This window comes from Brassica rapa, chromosome A04, assembly GCF_000309985.2.
Source record: "Brassica rapa cultivar Chiifu-401-42 chromosome A04, CAAS_Brap_v3.01, whole genome shotgun sequence".
Lineage (NCBI taxonomy): Eukaryota > Viridiplantae > Streptophyta > Magnoliopsida > Brassicales > Brassicaceae > Brassica > Brassica rapa.
Genome location: NC_024798.2, coordinates 12620759 through 12641769, shown reverse-complemented (window position 1 = coordinate 12641769; position 21011 = coordinate 12620759). Strand labels below are relative to the sequence as shown.

General features: G+C 31.3%; 2 protein-coding genes and 2 long non-coding RNA genes across 7 annotated transcripts; 3 read left to right on the top strand and 1 right to left on the bottom strand.

Annotated features, from left to right (window-relative positions):
- The first annotated feature begins 6 nt into the window (after positions 1-6).
- LOC117133404 lies at positions 7-1948 on the top strand. Its single transcript, XR_004457182.1, has 2 exons — positions 7-133; positions 417-1948. It is a non-coding gene; the product is annotated as an uncharacterized LOC117133404 (long non-coding RNA).
- On the bottom strand, positions 1302-5228 carry LOC117133399. Of its 2 annotated transcripts, XR_004457174.1 has the most exons (3): positions 4178-5228; positions 2965-4064; positions 1302-2851 (listed from the first exon to the last, which is right to left on the bottom strand). It is a non-coding gene; the product is annotated as an uncharacterized LOC117133399 (long non-coding RNA). The 2 variants fall into 2 exon arrangements; XR_004457173.1 differs by having other exon boundaries at positions 1302-4064.
- Positions 5229-10096: 4868 nt separating this feature from the next.
- On the top strand, positions 10097-13473 carry LOC103864377 (cytochrome P450 71B2-like). Of its 2 annotated transcripts, XM_018658237.2 has the most exons (3): positions 10434-10510; positions 10584-11049; positions 11151-13473. In XM_018658237.2, exons 1-3 carry the CDS (start codon positions 10434-10436, stop codon positions 11760-11762), a joined length of 1155 nt encoding a protein of 384 aa, XP_018513753.1. In that variant the 3' UTR covers positions 11763-13473. The 2 variants fall into 2 exon arrangements, with proteins under 2 accessions (XP_009140379.2, XP_018513753.1); XM_009142131.2 differs by having other exon boundaries at positions 10097-11049.
- Positions 13474-13970: 497 nt separating this feature from the next.
- LOC103864376 (cytochrome P450 71B2-like) lies at positions 13971-19161 on the top strand. 2 transcript variants are annotated; one of them, XM_018658238.2, is made up of 3 exons: positions 14434-14510; positions 14584-15049; positions 15280-19161. In XM_018658238.2, exons 1-3 carry the CDS (start codon positions 14434-14436, stop codon positions 15889-15891), a joined length of 1155 nt encoding a protein of 384 aa, XP_018513754.1. In that variant the 3' UTR covers positions 15892-19161. The 2 variants fall into 2 exon arrangements, with proteins under 2 accessions (XP_009140378.1, XP_018513754.1); XM_009142130.2 differs by having other exon boundaries at positions 13971-15049; positions 15280-17492.
- The last annotated feature ends 1850 nt before the right edge of the window (positions 19162-21011 follow it).

Genomic DNA, 21011 nt, shown 5'->3' with positions numbered 1-21011 from the left:
CTCGCATATCTATCTCCTCTTAAATGGCCAAATATATTATTTTAATTTTTTTTTCTTTTTTGTTTTGTTGGGTTAAACTTCTCTCACCTTGAGCCCTGGAGCTGTTCCTCCGTCGGCGACTCTCTGTCCACCAGTAATTTTAGATTTTTTTTCTTCCTAAAGTTAAACAAGTATTTGGAATTGAGATAAACTTTTTTTAAATTAATTATTTTGGTTAGGAAAGCATATGTTTTAATACAGTTACATGGCATTATAATCCATAATTGTTATTTAAAATGTCTATTATTATAAATTTTAGTTAGGCTCATTTAGCTCAATATACAAAAGAACAAGGATAATTAGGTATCTATGCAGTTTTGAAAGTATTTGCAGAGTTGGTTATTTAATGATATGATTTACCAAATTAATTCCTGTAGGGCAAAAGGAAACAGTGTTCGAAGCGGAGATTTCAAGCAAATATGAAACAGAGGAAAGATGGGTGTGGGAAAAAGACAGAGGAGGCCGAAGCCTCTCGCTCCGATTAAACACGGTGGAGAACCGTTCCAGTTATCTGCAATTTCACAGAGCCGGGTGTCCAAAGCCAGCCGTAGTTCCGTCGTCAGTGTACTGTCCCATCTACCCACCTCGGAGGCGTCCCGGCCGTGGCCATCAAACACCGAGATCCGTATGAAGATTCGACTCCCAAACCCTAGCCACCGTAATCGACTTTGCATCTCCGCCTTCTCACAGGTCCGAGCCACCATGTGCTCCTCGTTTTCCCTACCGTTTAGGAGTGAGTCCACGCCGGACAAGAAATCCAACAAGGAGAACCGCCATCTCCAAGTGAGCACCACCGTCAACATGCTCTCCCCCAACTGTCGCTACAAACCCTAAGCGGTCCCGATAAATGACCAGCAGATCCGACCGCAACTCCGTCGCCTTCTAACAGCGTACCGCTGCCAACGACCCGACGAGTCACCAGAACCACCGAGCTTTCCTATGGGTCCGGCTTAGGACACAGCTAAGCAAATGTCTGTGAATTGTCTGTGAATGTCTGTTCATTCACCATCATCATGATTCACCATCATCATGTCTTTCATCATCTTGTCTTTATCAAAAAAAATGTCTGTGAATTGAGAAGAGGAAGCAAGACCTCGTAAAGTTTTTGTGGCAAAAAACAAGAGATTTTTAGTTTTTATAAGGATATATTTGGGATTTTTGAAAGTGGTACAGTAGATTTCCATATAGCTAATTAAAGTTTTGTTTTAGGCTATGTGATGCAAATTCCCTTTTAGTTATATACAGATGTTGAGTTTATCTTCTTTTTTTTAGGACAGCTAAGATTCATTTGTTTTTGGAATTTCCAGTGTGTGGTATATTTCATAATTTATAAAATGTGTTTACAAAAAAAAAGGTAAAAATAATAGTACATCGCCAGGTATCTCTATGCTATAATTTGCATTTGATTTTTTCAAGCAGAAATGATACGTTGTTGTATACCACAAAAATCTCTTTTATCAGTGGAGAAAATACATTTCCATTTCTAGGGAAAATTATTCCAGAATTAGAGTTTCAAATAGTGAAACCATTTAGGCCAGGAACTAAACTAAATTTAGTTAATATTTATGTATTATAAAATATAAGATTCAATTTTCATTAAAAGTATAAAAAATAATAATGTATATTTTTAATAAATATGAACAGGACCATTAACTATGGTATTACGTATGTAAATTATAACCAACTTTAAATTTAATGTATACAATTGAGTAAAATGTTATGATAAAAATATTAGAAAATAATTTAACAAGCATCTTGAGGAAATATTGACAAATCATTTATATGTTTATATTGGAACATTTCTTTCTTTCTTTTTTTTCAAAACTCAATATATTAAGGTCCTCTTAAACCATAAATATTTATTGAAATAACATTTAAATAGTTTTAAGTAGGCTAGAAAATTGAAACACATATAGAGAGTAATGGGCCTAAATTGTATTTTGATTTGTTTTTTAGTTAATATGGTTAATGGGTATTTTAAGAGAGGGTTACTAAACCAATAATTTGAGAAGAATCTTATTATATACCGTAAAATACAGTTTACTCTTTCCAAGTTGAGTCACGTCACAAAGTAAAAGTATGTAATCGTGACATGTGGCACTAAAACAAAACGCTCGAAAGCTTTAGTTTTCCCATTTCTACATACTCTCTTCCAAATGGTGCTATGTATAACGACGACGCTGTTATGACGAACGATGTGCGATGTGCTTTCCAGTGGCTCTGGAAATCCAGAATGAGTAGTTGATAAGCAAAAAACCTAAACATCTCATAAGGAATAGGGTTGATGGTTGCTGCTATTTTAATGAATTTTGTTTGCTCCGTGTATAGCAACAAGGGAGTCTGAGACTTTTAAGTTTTGGTTGCTTCTTGTTATATCGCACCCTCTCTTAGGAGGTGGTGGAACGTGTTGAGTTGACAGATGCTAATGGAAGACTGAATAAGGGTTGCATGCGATCAACAGAAGGAACCATATATAATGAAGTAAGTAATAATTGTAGACTAAAATGAAAAGAAAGCAACTCAAATTGCAATTGGGAAACGAAACACCTTTTCATCAACCAAGTCCATGTCGACGCCATCAGCTCACCTCCCTTCTTCACATTTTTTCCCTCCCAAAAACGCAAAACCCGTGGAACAACAGTCTGCCTTCACCGCATTGCTTTCTACTGGAGAAAAAAACAGACAATTGGTCATTGGTAGAAAAATATAGGCAGCGTCCTCACTTTTCAGGTAAGACTAACATCGAGATCATTATGGAAGTACTTGAAGCAAGAGTGGATGTATCGGTTCCCTTTAGTGGCTTCATCTAGAGCTGCAAATTCATACAACACAGAAAAAAGCAGTTCAAGTTGATTGTTCATTTATAAACAGAAAACTGAATCTATTGCTTTAAGGCCTTAATAAGATTACTGTTTTTAATCTTACCGGTTTCCTGAAGGCGTCCTGCAACATCTCCAAAGCAACTCATATGATCAACTGAGCTTCGAGTAGATAATAAAAACCTTCAAAGAGCCCTCATTAGGTACACAAACAAAGAACTTCAAGTAAATAGGCCATCTTGTGAGAAAAATAACCAGCTTTTAGATCACAAACAGATCAAAAGCAACAGACTTGTCAATGTTTTCATCGTGGACTTCTCAAGAATCACACTGTCTAGTTCACTAACAGATACGATCATTACAGATCTCAAAACATAAACACAAACATGAGGTGGAAAAATGAGGGGACAACCTTTTCATCAAACATGAGCAGCAGTCCAAGAGGTATCATTGAATTAGTTGAAGCAATGAGATTTTGGGAGTTGATCTTCCCAATTTATAGGATAGATTTCACTGAATTTGGAAGGAGGTGGGTGTAAAGAGAATTAAACGCGAGGTAGTGGGAGTCGTGGCTTGGAGAACATGCCGGTCTCTTAGCCGAGGTTCTTGATTCATGATTTGACATTTTTTGTTTTTTTTTTACACTTTTCGGCTAAGAAACGGTTCTTAGATTTTCTTAGTTAAAATCTAAGAAAAGTTAGGAACCGTCTCTTAGCCAAAACTAAGAACCACAATATTAAGAGACTAGGGTTAATCATGGTCTCATAAGGCGAGACGTTACAGTGGAGGTCTCGTACTAGCAGTGAGAAGTAGTTTAGGAGATGCTGAAGATGGTGGGCTACGGATGTGGGTTGTTTTGCGGAGCTGAGATAAAGTAAAAAAACAGTAGAAAGTATTTATTTGCCTTTTTTTTCCTGATGATGTGGCACTTTAAGGAGAAAGCAAAGCCAACTTTATTTTCCCCTAGCATTACAACATTTTTTTTGTAGCCACGTGTCATCACTAGAATGATTCTTAGAATCCTTAGAACAACAGTCTGCCTTCACCGCATTGCTTTCTACTGGAGAAAAAAACAGACAATTGGTCATTGGTAGAAAAATATAGGCAGCGTCCTCACTTTTCAGGTAAGACTAACATCGAGATCATTATGGAAGTACTTGAAGCAAGAGTGGATGTATCGGTTCCCTTTAGTGGCTTCATCTAGAGCTGCAAATTCATACAACACAGGAAAAAGCAGTTCAAGTTGATTGTTCATTTATAAACAGAAAACTGAATCTATTGCTTTAAGGCTTTAATAAGATTACTGTTTTTAATCTTACCGGTTTCCTGAAGGCGTCCTGCAACATCTCCAAAGCAACTCATATGATCAACTGAGCTTCGAGTAGACAATAAAAACCTTCAAAGAGCCCTCATTAGGTACACAAACAAAGAACTTCAAGTAAATAGGCCATCCTGTGAGAAAAATAACCAGCTTTTAGATCACAAACAGATCAAAAGCAACAGACTTGTCAATGTTTTCATCGTGGACTTCTCAAGAATCACACTGTCTAGTTCACTAACAGATACGATCATTACAGATCTCAAAACATAAACACAAACATGAGGTGGAAAAATGAGGGGACAACCTTTTCATCAAACATGAGCAGCAGTCCAAGAGGTATCATTGAATTAGTTGAAGCAATGAGATTTTGGGAGTTGATCTTCCCAATTTATAGGATAGATTTCACTGAATTTGGAAGGAGGTGGGTGTAAAGAGAATTAAACGCGAGGTAGTGGGAGTCGTGGCTTGGAGGACATGCCGGTCTCTTAGCCGAGGTTCTTGACTCATGATTTGACATTTTTTGTTTTTTTTATACTTTTCGGCTAAGAAACGGTTCTTATATCTCTTATTTAAGAGACGGTTCTTAGATTTTCTTAGTTAAAATATAAGAAAAGTTAAGAACCGTCTCTTAGCCAAAACTAAGAACCACAATATTAAGAGACTAGGGTTAATCATGGTCTCATAAGGCGAGATGTTACAGTGGAGGTCTCCTACTAGCAGTGAGAAGTAGTTTAGGAGATGCTGAAGATGGTGGGCTACGGATGTGGGTTGTTTTGCGGAGCTGAGATAAAGTAAAAAAACAGTAGAAAGTATTTATTTGCCTTTTTTTTCTGATGATGTGGCACTTTAAGGAGAAAGCAAAGCCAACTTTATTTTCCCCTATATATTATTTGAAAAGCATTACAACATTTTTTTGTAGCCACGTGTCATCACTAGAATGATTCTTAGAATCTTTAGAGAAATAGGTTGGTACATCTAAATATATAATAAGCCTTTTATTAAACTAACCATAAATACAATATTAATGTGCTTCATTATTTCCTTAAATAAAATCACGAAATTTTCTAATATGCCTAAAATATATATGAAAATTAATGATTTTTCATAATAAAGATTTGATAAAAATAAATGTATCTTATATTATATTTGTTTAATTTTAAACTATAAAAATAAATTAAACAACCATAGTAACCATATAATAAACATTAAAAAATTCATTATATGTTATATTTGTGGTCCATGGTTTAAAATTTTTGTTGTGACATGATACAAATGATTAAAAAATTATATAAGTTGAAGTATCATTTAATAAGTATTAAAAATAAAAGATATATAAATAATAAATATATATATATATATATATCATTTTAAATTAAATTATATGCCATATAAAAAATACATAAATATCTTAATTTTGAAATTTACTTTGATCAACGTTTTTGATAAAAATTTGAAAATATATTGACAACTTTATTTTTAAAAAATATTATAAATTACTTAACCTATTAATCCTATAGTGAAAATTTTGTTATCAGTAATTTAAATTTTTTGGTATAACATATACAAATGATAAGAAAAACATATGAGCAAAAAAACATCATTTCATAAATATTAATATTAAAATATACTATATATATGTTACTATCATTTAAATTTAATTATATACCATAACAAATTGAAAAAAATATATTTTTTGGATTAATAAAATTTATTTATATGTTCACACCAATTTAATTATATAAATAATAGTTATTGAATTGTTAATTATTCAATATATATTTATTATTTCATAATATGTTAAAAACATATAATATATGAAATAATTTTTATATATAATGTTTATTCCGCCTAAGGCGCATGTCTTAACCTAGTAGATAGATATTCCGTAGATTCTTGGAGGAGACAAAATATCAAAAGTGAGCACACCAAACACGTTTGCTATTTAAATATAAATATCCTATTGTCAGGCATCTATCGAGTAGGCCTACTCTCGAGCCCTCTATTATTATTACTAGATTTTTTAACCGCGCTACGCGCGGATAAGATATTATATGTATTTTTCAATTCTAAAAAATAATATATAATATTGTATTACATTATTTAAAAAATATAAAATAAGACTACATAACATACATATATTTTTTAAATTTTCTTTGTGGAAATCATTATGTTTTTTGATTGTTGTACTTGATTAACATATTTGCATAGTTATTTGTGATAGATGAATAACTATATATTTATTATCAGTAAATAATATTTATTTATTATATAATATAAGAAAAATAAATTTTTTTAATTTTTAAACAAAGTTGTCTCATGTTGGGGATTCAGTTATAGACATAATATTCGAAAGAGATATTTTTACAGTTATCAATCTTCTTAACAATCAAGAAACAAATTTGAATATCAAAACAATATCTCATACGATATCTTTGTGGAATAACTGCTCTGAAAAAATTGAATTTATACATCAAAAAGGACTGGAAATGATGTGCAGGTGTGTTATCTAAATCAGCTTTACAAAGTACTACTATTCATAGTTCATAAATCATTTAAGTCCATCCTTTCTTAAACATTTTGAAATAACATATGCTAATTAATAATAAACTTTTGGCTGGTAAAAAAAAATCAAAATTTTCTAAATATCGCTTAAATATTTTATTAATATTTTCTTAGAAGCTTTCAATTGATATCATAGTTTCATTTTTTGTTAATTTTAGAGTTTTTTGTATTTAAGATTTTTTTTCATATTAAACTTATATTTCTTTCACATAATATATATATGTCATAAAAATTACCATCAAATCAGTTTTACTTATTTATTATTTTGTTTTTAATGAAAATACACTTTTTAAATCATTTAATTTAAAATAAAATTATATATTAATTTGTTGTATTCTAACAATTTGATTGATTTAATTAATTTTCTTTGGTGGATAACTTAAAAAGTTTTCATATGAATCAGGGAAAGCAAGCTTATGTTGTTATATTATATTTATTTGTGTATATAGAATCTATATATAATGCTAGTGTAATAAAGAAAGAACATTATTTTTTTGTAACTTCAAAAAGATACATTATTACAATTTGAAATTATTCAAAATTGAATAAAATGGTAATTAAATAAATCTAATTGTTTTTTTATCTTGTTTAGTTGGTTTCTCATGAAAAGAAATCAATAGGTTAAACAAATGTTTCAAAATTTGTTGTGTTATTGTTTTGTCTATAAATTACAAAATTTATTGTATTTATATATTTAATTATTGCACCCTTAAATAATATTTTATTAAGACATTAGAGAACTATGTTTTGAGTTGTTTTGTCAAAATTGTACAAAAATCTATGCTTTTTCATATTTGTCACGAAAATTTATATGTTAAACTTACTTTTACAAAATTCTTAACTTTGTCATGAAAACAAAAAACTATGCTTTTTCATATTTGTCTATGCTTTTTTAGATCATTATTTTCTTTTACAAAACAAAGTATCGGAGTCTTGAAAGTTGAATTCATATTATTGTAGATGTACATAAGAGTTTATGATTACATATTTAGTGATTTTTGTATATGTGTTCAAGAAAGTTTCAATGGCTTAGTGGTATCTGCACTATATTTATGTCATACCAACCCGGGTTCGATCCTTGTCTTTGCATTGTTTTTTTATTTTTTACGAAAAAATAAATGAGATGACGTAGCAACTTTGGATTCTCTGATTGAACGATTTTTTGTGCCTACGTGGACACTCTAAAAGGAGCTTATATCCTCCTTTTAGTATAGTACTAGAGATTTTTTCCGCGCTTCGCGCGGATTGTGTCTTATAAATTTATTTTATTTATAATATTATTTGTTAGTCTTTTTCTTTTACATTAACTTCTTGTTTTTCCAATATTAGTTTTTCTTAATTTAAATTTATATGTTTATAATTTTTTATTTTTCTTGTTGTAGATGGAGAATTATATTTTTTATTGATGGTTTTTTGTATGTGACATAAACTTTTTAAAATTTTAAAATAATGTTATATATAGTACGATTAACACATTAAAGAAGAGAAACATATTCATGCACATTTTACACAGGATTTATATGCATAATTTTAAACATTATATATGTATATTTTATAAGTTTGAAACATGTAAATGCTTTCTAAAGCTAAATACTTGTTCTGAGTTTACATAACTTATCGAAAGTTTTATCTCTTTTTAAATTCAAATCACAGAAAAAATATCAAAAATTCAGTATAGATGGGTTTTTTGGGCTTTTAAATCAACACTGAAAAATTACATGAATCAGATAACAACAGTTTTATAAACAACTGGATAAAATTTGACCGAGTCAAAGATTTTCACACAATATGTTCTTTCTTCTTCAAATTGCGAAGAGCCTATAGGCACAAGAAAAAAAATCATAATTTTTGTTTTCACTTATATAACATTTTTTCTCCTTTACACACGGAGTTTATTACACTGCTATAAGCAATGGAGAACTCTATTCATATAAGATTCACATCTATGCATTTTGACAAAGAAGAATTTTAGTCATCTTTAGTTTCGGAATGGCCCAACTTCAGTCATATACACTATATTTTCTCTATGATTCAAATCTTACAATTTTAATATATGTGCAGACTTCCATGTGAAAAAACGTGCACGCCATCTATCATTCAACCTATTACTTTTTCCAAAGTAAACACTATAATCCTCGTTTCGTTAGCACCACAAACTAATCTCTTTGGATCAGTTTACTAAAAAATATGGATACTAATGTCAGAAAATAATATAAACACTATCAACCACAAATATTGGCACAAGACTATTTGGTTCAAGGAACATATTCCACGTAATGCGTTTATATCATGAATGGCTTTGCGGAGAAGACTGCCAACCAAGGATCGCTTGAGGCGTTGGGGGTTAAATGTCTCAGGAACGTGTGTCCTTTGTAATCTGGAAATAGAGACTCACCGTCATCTCTTCTTTGAGTGTTTTTTCTCTCGCTTGATATGGGAGCCTTTTGCTGCTGAAGTTTGGATTTCTCCTCCTTACACTCTGTTGCAGCCTGGATCAATCAACCTCGCGTCAACGCAGATGCGCATGCTACTCCAGTCATCAAGTTCTACTTTCAGTAAGCCATCTACCTGTTGTGGAAAGAGCGTAATGCTCGTGTGTTCACAACTGTCTCCTCACCTTCATCAGTCATCCTTGCCTCTCTCGACCGTATGATGCGTGACCGTCTCTTTTCTTACCCGGCAAGTTCTTCTTTCTCCTCTTCTCTACTTCTTTTTATCTTTCTTGTATAAGACTTCCTTAAGGCTTTTTTTACCTTGAGTTGTTGTTGGTTATTTTTGTTTCATTGTTGTAATAAGTTGTTTAAAAACAATAGTGTAACCTTTTAGAAAATGATAATCTTAACATCTTACCAAAAAAAACAACAAATATTGACTTATTTATGTGAATATATATTTTATTTTAAATCATTATAGTGGGACGAAGAAAACACCATAATTTGCACAACAAATTTTCTTAGATTCATCTTATCATACTCACCATTTTACCATTTTAATTATATAATTTTACATGAGCTTCTTCACCCTTTCCGGTTATTTTCTCTTTATTTATAACTACAATATAAAGTTATAAACTATATATATTATAAATTAATAATTTATTTACCCTTGAAGTCTAATGATTAAAAATAGAACATAATTCAATATAGATATATGATTCTATTAATAAATTAGCAATTATAAATTTGAAATTTCTAGAAATATCAAAAGTCATATGTTAGTTAATTATCTTCTAAATCTAAATGACATTTATTTCTAATTTTTTTTGGATGAGAATATTTTGGCTGAGATGGATAGTCCCAAAAGCCTTGAATTTAGTCCCTTTTATATAGTAGGATTTTGGTTTAATATCGAGTCCTTTAGTATATAAGGCTCATCGGAGGTCATCACTCTACTAAACAAAGTTTTTTAAAAATGGCGATCTTGCTCTGTTTCTTCTTGGTTTTGCTTTTTACTCTCGTATCATCAAACTTTCTTAAAAAGATTACAAACTCAAAGTTTAATCTTCCTCCAAGCCCTTCAAGTCTTCCAGTCATTGGAAACTTACACCATCTTGCAGGATTGCCTCACAGATGTTTTCATAACCTCTCTAAGAAATATGGACCAGTGATGCTTCTCCGTCTCGGGTCGGTTCCGGTGGTTGTTATCTCATCGAGTGAAGCAGCTGAAGCAGTTCTCAAAGCTCATGACTTGGAATGTTGCAGCCGACCAAAGACGTTAGGGACAGGAAAATTCTCTTACGGTTTCAAAGACATCGCTCTTTCTCAATACGGTGAGTATTGGCGGAAAATGCGGAAACTCGCAGTGATAGAGCTTTTTAGCCTCAAAAGGGTTCAATCGTTTAGGTATATCAGAGAGGAAGAGGTTGGACTTGTGGTGAAGAAAGTGTCTGAATCTGCTTTGAGACAATCTCCTGTAGATTTAAGCAAAACCTTTTTCTCACTCACCGCAAGCATCATTTGTAGAGTAGCTTTAGGACAGAACTTCAACGAGGATGGCTTTGTTATCAATCAAGAAAGGATCCAAGAACTTATTACCGAAGCAACAGAAGCTATAGGGACTTTCACTTTCTATGACTTCTTCCCTGGTGCACTTGGAAGATTCCTAGATTGGTTGTTTCAACGTCACAAGAAGATCAACAAAGTCTTTGAAGAGCTTGATGCTTTTTACCAACATGTGATTGATGACCACTTGACACTAGAAGGAAGGAAAGACCCGGATATTGTTTCCTTGATGTTGGATATGATCGATAAACAAGGAAACGAAGATTCTTTCAAACTCAATATTGATAATGTCAAGGCTATCCTCATGGTAAAACCCTCAAAATCTTGGTTTTGTGTTCAACCACATGATTAGATTAACAGATAATATTAATTAAACTCGATCTTATGTGTGTTGTTATGTGATTTTAGGATCTATTTCTCGCGGGGGTAGATACTAGTGCTGTAACAATGATTTGGGCGATGTCTGAACTTGTTAGAAACCCTAGAGCACTGAAGAAAGCTCAGGAAAAGATTCGAACCACCCTTGGGGAGAAAAAGGAAATAATCACTGAAGATGATCTAGGCAAAGTTGATTACTTGACGCTCATAATCAAGGAAACATTCAGACTACATCCAGCACTTCCATTTATACTCCCACGAGAAACAATGTCTCACGTCAAGATCCAAGGCTACGATATTCCCCCGAAAACGCAAATTCAAATTAACGTATGGACAATCGGACGTGACCCCAAGCGTTGGACCGACCCTAAAGAGTTCATCCCTGAACGGTTTACTGATAGTTCGGTAGATTTCAGAGGACAACATTTTGAGTTGTTACCGTTTGGGTCTGGTCGGAGGATGTGTCCCGCGATGCCAATGGGTGTTGCTACCGTGGAGCTAGGATTGATGAATTTGCTTTACTTTTTTGATTGGGAATTGCCTGATGGAATTAACTTTGGAGACATTGATATGGAAGAAACTGGTAATATCTCCATTGTCAAAAAAGTACCTCTTCAACTTGTGCCCCTTCAACGTTATTGATATGGAGACCAAAAAACCATGGAAAGTCCACGAGCATGAAACGTATGATTTTCTGGTATTGTTGAGTTATGTAAGAATTGATATTTGAACAAAAATATATATCAGTGTTATGAACTATTAGGTAGATGTCCATATAGGTTTACAAGTCCGTTCTTAAACCCTAATGTTGTATCACTATATATATGTGTACTACCTATGGAATAATAAGAACAACCAATTTTCTCTCTCTTGTTTCACAACACATTATCAACACAAAACTCTAAACCTAGCAGTAAAAAAAAAAAAAAAAAATCTTCATAGCTTAACGACGTCATCTTCGTTTTGATCTTAGAGGTCGTCTTCGTATCCCTCCTTGAGGCCTTCCATTGATGTTGCTACCACCACGTATCAAGATTAGGATTACTCTCTATACTTTTATGTCATACTTAATCGATCATGCTTTAACCAATTATTTAGATCTGATTATTATGTTATTATTATTTCCTTAAATTGCAACGAGTAGCTTGTTTCAATATTCAATTATTCAAAAAAAAAAACAATATTCAATTATTCTTATTAGATGACTTGCAACCCAAGCTTTACAATAAATGATCTGTTTTTGTTTTTAACTTCTTACTTGTTTATTAATTTGATAAAGAGAATTAAGATCTATACTAATTACTTGGAACTGAATCATGCGTTAGAGAGAAAAAAATATGTTTGATTGAACTATCGCTGTTACATGATTTTTCTTTCTTTGATTGATCTAATTAAATTAACAGTGACCAATAATTTGATATTGCTTGGTTTAGTTGGTTTTGGTATGAACTATTTTATTTTACGAAAACATACGTTGTAACTTGTAAGTTCATGCATTATGCCTTATTGCCAATCTGTTTATAATTTATAGTATATATAGATATGAGACGATTACATATTTCATTGTTTATGTCTATATCATCTTAGTGTAACTGTTTACATAATTAAATTCAGTGCACATATCAAAATATATCGTTCAATTAGTCATATATTTTTTGCGAAATTTATACTGCCTGCAAGTTAGTTTTTGGTTTGACTTTGTCATTATTGCACGACCATGTGAGATACATATGTTTGACTGTAAGCTATGTATAAACTAAAAAATGTTTGATTTATTAAATGATAAATCAGAAAACTTATAATAAATAATTAAAATTTCTCAATTTTACAATTATAATAGCTAGATATGGTATAAGAGAGAAACAAATATTAGATGAATGATCAAATCTCTCATTCTTTGAACAAATTCAAAATGAGTTAAATGAAATTTTGTCATGACATTTCATTAAAAGCTTTTTATTAAAATAGAGATTAGATTATTTAATTTAAATGAAATAATATATATATAGTGCTTACAATATTATAAATCACTTTGATTTGAAAAAGTGTATTTCTGGGATTGTCATGATCAAATAACATATTAGAAACCACATATTTAGAAACCATATAAAGTATAGGTAAGTATATAAATTAGAGTAAGCACATAAATTAAAACATTATTTTTTTTTTAATTTACAATCATCTTTTTTGGTAAATAAATCAAAAGAATAATTTTATTTACTTTATATGATATATAATTAAACTTTAGTGATATTGACATATATATATATATATATAGTATATTTTAATATAAATATATATTATTGACACTTCCTATTATATGATTTTAGTAACATTTGTATATTTTTTGTAACAAAAATTTAAACCGTAATCACAAAACTATTAATGTGAAATTTTTCAATGCAAATTTCAAAATTAAAAAACTAAGATAAATTTTGAAATTAACGTATTTATATATTTTTATATAGTATATAATTTAATTTAAATGATATTAATATATATAATATGAATATGTATTATGAGATTTCATACTCATACGATTTATGATCATTTGTATCTTGCTTGAACAAGATAAATTAAACCATTTATCAAAAAACTTTTAGTGTGGAACTTTTACCATATTAGTAATTTATAATCATTTTAAAAAATCAAAAATATAACATATAAGAAAAAATCTAAGTTTTTTTATTATATGATTAATGTGATTGTTTATTTTTCTTATAATATAAAATTAAACAAAAGAAAGAGAGAGGATACAATTTGTTTTATCAAATATGTATTATTCATAATCATTTATATGAAAATATATATTAATCATATTAGATAATTCCTTAACTTTTATTTAAGAAAAGAAATAATATTTTTTTGTACACTACTAATCAAATTGTACAGTTAGTTTAATAAATGATATAGAGTATGCCTACTATCGAGTCCTCTATTATTATTATTTTGGTAAAGTATTGAGTCCTTTATTATATACAAGGCTCATCGGAATCGTCGGTCATCACTCTAAGAAACAAAGTTTTTTAAAAATGGGGATCTTGCTCTGTTTCTTCTTGGTTTTGCTTCTTACTCTCGCATCATCAAACTTTCTTAAAAAGAATACAAACTCAAAGTTTAATCTTCCTCCAAGCCCTTCAAGTCTTCCAGTCATTGGAAACTTACACCATCTTGCAGGATTGCCTCACAGATGTTTTCATAACCTCTCTAAGAAATACGGACCAGTGATGCTTCTCCGTCTCGGGTCGGTTCCGGTGGTTGTTATCTCATCGAGTGAAGCAGCTGAAGCAGTTCTCAAAGCTCATGACTTGGAATGTTGCAGCCGACCAAAGACGTTAGGGACAGGAAAATTCTCTTACGGTTTCAAAGACATCGCTCTTTCTCAATACGGTGAGTATTGGCGGAAAATGCGGAAACTCGCAGTGATAGAGCTTTTTAGCCTCAAAAGGGTTCAATCGTTTAGGTATATCAGAGAGGAAGAGGTTGGACTTGTGGTGAAGAAAGTGTCTGAATCTGCTTTGAGACAATCTCCTGTAGATTTAAGCAAAACCTTTTTCTCACTCACCGCAAGCATCATTTGTAGAGTAGCTTTAGGACAGAACTTCAACGAGGATGGCTTTGTTATCAATCAAGAAAGGATCCAAGAACTTATTACCGAAGCAACAGAAGCTATAGGGACTTTCACTTTCTATGACTTCTTCCCTGGTGCACTTGGAAGATTCCTAGATTGGTTGTTTCAACGTCACAAGAAGATCAACAAAGTCTTTGAAGAGCTTGATGCTTTTTACCAACATGTGATTGATGACCACTTGACACTAGAAGGAAGGAAAGACCCGGATATTGTTTCCTTGATGTTGGATATGATCGATAAACAAGGAAACGAAGATTCTTTCAAACTCAATATTGATAATGTCAAGGCTATCCTCATGGTAAAACCCTCAAAATCTTGGTTTTGTGTTCAACCACATGATTAGCTTAACAACTAGATAAATTCGGGTTTATTATGGGATTCCAAGTTAAAACTAATTAGTAATAAGTGGATTGGTCAAATTCCGTATATATTACTTAAGTCTCTTTTATATTTCTGATGTCGGATCTTATCTCCAACAAAATATATATCAAACTAGATTTTAAGTGTGTGTTGTTATGTGATTTTCAGAATGTATTTCTAGCAGGGATAGATACAAGCGCTGTAACAATGATTTGGGCGATGTCAGAACTCGTTAGAAACCCTAGAGTAATGAAGAAAGCTCGGGAAAAGATTCGAACCGCCCTTGGGGACAAAAGGGAAATAATCACTGAAGATGACCTAGGAAAAGTTGATTACTTGAAGCTCATAATCAAGGAAACATTCAGACTACATCCACCACTTCCATTTATACTTCCAAGAGAAACAATGTCTCACATCAAGATCCAAGGCTACGATATTCCCCCGAAAACGCAAATTCAAATTAACGTATGGACAATCGGACGTGACACCGAGCATTGGACCGACCCTGAAGATTTCGTCCCTGAACGGTTTACTGATAGTTCTGTAGATTTCAGAGGACAACATTTTGAGCTGTTACCGTTTGGTTCTGGTCGGAGGATGTGTCCAGCGTTTCCAATGGGTGTTGCTACCGTGGAGCTAGGGTTGATGAATTTGCTTTACTTTTTCGATTGGGCATTGCCAGATGGAATGAACTTTGGAGACATGGATATGGAAGAAACTGGTAGTATCTCCATTGTTAAAAAAGTACCCCTTCAACTTGTGCCCCTTCAATGTTATTGATATGGAGACCAAAAAGCTTGATACCATGGAAAGTTCACGAGCATGAACGCATGATTTTTCAGGTATTGTTGGTTATGTAAGAATTAATATTTGAACAGAATAAATAAAACTTTTTTTCTATTGATTCAACTGGTAGTCGGGTTACTGGTTTTATTGAGTTTTTACAAGGTTTTGTATTTTAACGAGTTTTTAAATAATAGATTTTAAGAAAAACTCAAACCAAATTACATATTGAGTTATCAGGTTCGACTGTAGATCTGGATCGAGTTAAAAAACATTTGAATTGGTACATCCTTTTTCATATACTGAAACTTCGTTGGATACAGTTATATATAGACTGTATTATATTTATATAGTACGTTTACTTACTTACGAAAGTTTAAATTTACATTTATATTATACATGGTCTATATTACCATATACAAACGATATACAAATGTAAAAGTGACTATGTACACATTTGACATATACTAATAATATATACATTTCGTTTTGTGATGTTTTTTGACTAAATTTTGTTTTGTAATGTTATATTTACAAATTAAATGTAAATGTAAAATACATATAAATCTATACTATACCTATGATATAATATAATTTATAAATTTAATTTACGAGTTCCACTTAGCTATACGGAATATAGATAGATAGTAAAAATATCTACCGATTGTAAAATGGTGACACTTTTTCTGCTCCTTTATTCATGCGTCAAACTGCGCTATTGAATGAAGAAAAATATGCAGAAAAGTGAAACTGATTTGGGGGTCAGTGGCTGGTAAGAATACTCCAGGTTCATGATGAAGACAAAGGCTTGATCGAGCTCGACTAGGGATTTCCATAATGTGGTTTTATTCTGTGATATGGTGGATTTACAACAGGTTGCCCCTTGTTTCACCTCGTCAAACTGTCAAGATGATAACCCAACCAGTAAAAGCTTGATCGAATTATGGTAAACAGTTGTTGATTAAATGCTTATATGCAGTCTTTGCAACGTTAAAGTATGGTGGTGTGTCAGATCACCTGCGTATACATATTTTGCTTAGGGCTGTTTCCAGTGCAACATGAAACCATTCAAGTTCTTTAATCATACTGCCACCCATCCAAGATTTCTTGAAGTTGTAGCTGAGTGTGGAATGAATCAAACCCTCTCTACTATTCTCGGCCTGCTCTAAAGAGGTTACAGAAGAAGCTAAAAGCACATTAAAGAATCGCTCCATGGGGCAGAGACTCAGGGTTACCAGCTACTATCTTACTTCGCAATTTAAAGCAATACAAAAGCTATGGTTACATGCTACCGCAACATCACAAACAAATATGACACATGCTACTACTACAATTAAATGAAAGAGTTTGTTTTCATGATTTAAGCAAGAGATGTTGATTACATTTTTTAAATAAATGTGGATTTCTCGTTTTAAAGAAATAAAAGATGAGTTCAAAAATGTAAAGAAAAAATTACCGTCAAGCATTTTCCAAAATAAAAATTAAAGTCAAGAGTTGTATAGTCCGGACGGACACAGAGAAACCTGCTAACGTCCACCACATAAGAGCAAAGTTGATTAGTAGACGACATAAAATTAAAAAATTATATTAAAACAAATCTCAGGTCTATATAAATACAAAACATTGCCCTATTCAAACAATCACAAAAACCATATTTTACAATTTGAACAACCGCAACGAGGGCGCCTAAATCCGTAACATCCTATATAAGATACTATCCACTGAAACAAAAGTTCACATAAAACAAATATTCATTTAAATATTAAAACAAGAGAAAAAGACCAAAATAGCACTAAATCAAGTTTTTGTTCCCAAACTAGCACTCAAGGCCAAAAGTCACAAAATAGCACTCAAAGGGTGGAGTTTAGGGTTTAGAATTTAGGGTTTAGGATTTAGAGTTTAGGTTTTAGGGTTTAGAGTTGAGAAGTGAGGTTTTGGGGATAAGATTTCAAATTTTGAAAAATAAAAAAAAAATTAAATTTTTCAAAAGATAAAATACTATTTTGGTCATTTTAGTTTTTGAGTGCTATTTTTATGATATAAACTTAGAAAGGTGTTATTTTGGAGATTTGCCCTTAAAACAATGTCAACCTAAACACATAACTATGTCATACTCTCTGCTATTGTCTTATTGATTTGTAAACTATTATAAGGGAATAGAATATAAGAGAATATATATATTATGTAAACGTTAGGTTTTCGTCTGTTATTCACCATAATATGTGTTTGCTTCCTTGAAATGAATGTAGAGCATAACTAATCAATGTAATAATTTTTTTTTTTTTTGAAACACAATCAGTCTAATAAATAATACGTACACACCCATAGGCCCAAAGCTCCTTGTCGAGAGCTTTTTGATATTCTCATGATTAAAGTATAAAAATAGAAAGTTATCAATTAAAAATATTTTATAGACATATTGTCATGTTGATTTGAAAACTCTTTCCACTAACTTTAATTTGTAAATAAATTTTTTCTGCTAAATTGGCTTTTAGGTCTACCTAATCTGCACCTGTCCGTGTTTATACTAAACCCAAAAACTAGTAGTATAAGATAACTATAAAATTAAAGATCTTTTGATACTTTAAGATGAGATGAAATCTTGGACTTGTTTGTTTGTATATGAAATGAGCTCTTACATATAGTAGCCGTGTGTACCATTATTACGTCTCTTTAGTGGAACGCACCATCGCTCTCTCGATTAAACGTACTGAAAACATATACTTGCAAATACTTTAAGCCTATCTTTTATCGTTTGACCGATCACCGATGGTATCAGGTTTTCAACATACTAGAACTTAATATATGTTAGTCAGGCAAATAAAAATAAATAAAGAAGTGTATAATACTTATGCTGATTTATTTGAATTTAATGTTAAAATTTAAAGAAAAAGCATTTTTCATATTTGGTGTTACTATTGTTTTGAGCCTGAGTTGAGATAATAAACTTCTTACAGGTATCAGATAATTAAAAATAAAGAATCAGGTTTAAAAGCTTTCCTCGTGTCATTAGAGACATGTGAAATGTGATGATTATAAACAATTTAAGATGATTGCTATATATATATGTGATGCACTATGGAAACTCGGAAAGAGGTACAAAGAGAAGTCTAAAGTTCATAGTATTGGTGTAAAAAGCATACGAGATAAACGCAAAAAGAGACAAATTCCGCCGTGAAAATGATATCCTCAAATCGCAATTATTCTCATTGCAATCATATTAACAAGGTTTCTTTATACTAATTTATTATTGTATTGCTAAGAAAACATTTTGTTGATTATTGAGTTTGAATCATTGGAATACGCCGAATCTAACTAGTGTGGTACGTACTACATTTCGATAGTTAATTAGTACTACATTATAGATTTATAAATGTAACACCCATAACGAAGTAGTACACAGAATATATATATTATATGTTCTGGGTAAAAAGTTTTTTTTTTTTTTTGCTAAATACTGGCTAAAAAGTTTTAATTTAAATAACAATAAATCAAATCAAAGTTCTTACAGAAAGATAATTAAGTAAAACAAAAGCAATGAAAAATCATTTCAGGTTCAAGGTTAATTAATGCATGCAAAGCTTTTTAAAATACCATCCATTCCTGATACTCATTCAAATATGGTCAGATAACAATAACTCGCACAAGTGTTTTCTTAGCATTTCTTATATGACTTCTTACAAAACACTAATATAAACATTAACCATCTAAAATACATATGAAAAATATGACGATTTAGCCGTCTATGAATAACAAATAGCCTATTTGAAGTGCATATGCAGCATATCATTTCTAAATACAACTTAATGCAAATGGATTTTAAAAAACGTGTGACACATGACTCACAACCCTAAAATATTATGCATAAGCTTAATCTAAAGCTTGTAAATTTAGGGTTTATTTTGATTACGGTATTAGTTTCTATACACATGAATGTTTATCTTTCAAGTTTTACTAGTATATAAAATCTATTTTTATATATATATTACTGTTAGGACGTTTCATTATGGTGACTTTTACTATTGGAAATTGATGACATGTTCGACCTAGCGCCATTTTCACAACACAAAACTTAACTGTACATTAACTTTATTAAATAAAAATAAAGATTTTAAAAGATATTATAATTAAGTTATGTACATTTAATAAATTTTCTAAATAATGGTACAGCTTAAAATATCACACATGAAATGAAGTTGTGACTTCTATTTTAATAGAATAAAATTATCTATAACATTATATCAAAGGACTTAAGATCTTAATTCTTTTACCTACTGATATTTCTGAAACACACGTCTTTCCGAATATTTTGGAGATAAGTATGAAAATGTGATGCATCTTGTGCGTAACACTAGGGACATTGAATAAAAGGAATCTTTGTAGGGAAAAGAAAGGTGTATTGAATTATTAGATGTTCTTAAAGCGCTCGTAGCTTGATGGTAAAGGAGGTACAACTGTACTGCCCGCCACCCGGGTTCGAGTCTTGGCCACAACGGATTTAACATTTCTTCCGTTGGGGCGCTGGACCCCTTTCGGGGGATAGTTGAGAATATGACTGCTCAAATACCAGAGTTATCAAAAAAAAAAAAACATGTTTACTAAAAAAAAAGGGTGTAGCACTGTAAAAAGCGTACGAGACAAACAGAAAAGAGACAAATTCCGCTAAAATGATATTAATAACCCTTGTTTATGCTAATGATTGTTCTGTTATGGATGTATTTTGTTGACTATGGAGTTTGAATCATTGGGATACAACGAATTTAATTAGTGTTGTAGCCGCAAAAAGGCTACATTACGATTGTTTTAGATTTATAATGTAACACCCATAATGAAGAAGTACACATAGAATATATGCTCTAGCTAAAGTTTTACTTTAAATAATTATAAAGCAAACCAAAGTTCTTATAGAAAAGTACAACAAAAAGCAATGAAAAATCATTTCAGATTCATGATTAGTATATGTTAAACATTTAAAAAACATACAAGTTACAACAAGAAAAATGCAAGAGCTTTGGTATGATTCTCATTGAAATACCATCCATTCATTTCGCATTATTGCTTTCTTCATTTAAAATACGTGTGTTACAAGACTCACGACCCTAAGCTGGTATCATAAG

Bases quoted from the DNA above. Each gene is read 5' to 3' on its own strand.
- LOC103864376 (XM_009142130.2), top strand. From the start codon at position 14,153: ATGGGGATCTTGCTCTGTTTCTTCTTGGTTTTGCTTCTTACTCTCGCA. The intron at 15,050-15,279 runs GTAAAACCCTCA...TGTGATTTTCAG, and splicing joins ATGTCAAGGCTATCCTCATG to AATGTATTTCTAGCAGGGAT.
- LOC103864377 (XM_009142131.2), top strand. From the start codon at position 10,153: ATGGCGATCTTGCTCTGTTTCTTCTTGGTTTTGCTTTTTACTCTCGTA. The intron at 11,050-11,150 runs GTAAAACCCTCA...ATGTGATTTTAG, and splicing joins ATGTCAAGGCTATCCTCATG to GATCTATTTCTCGCGGGGGT.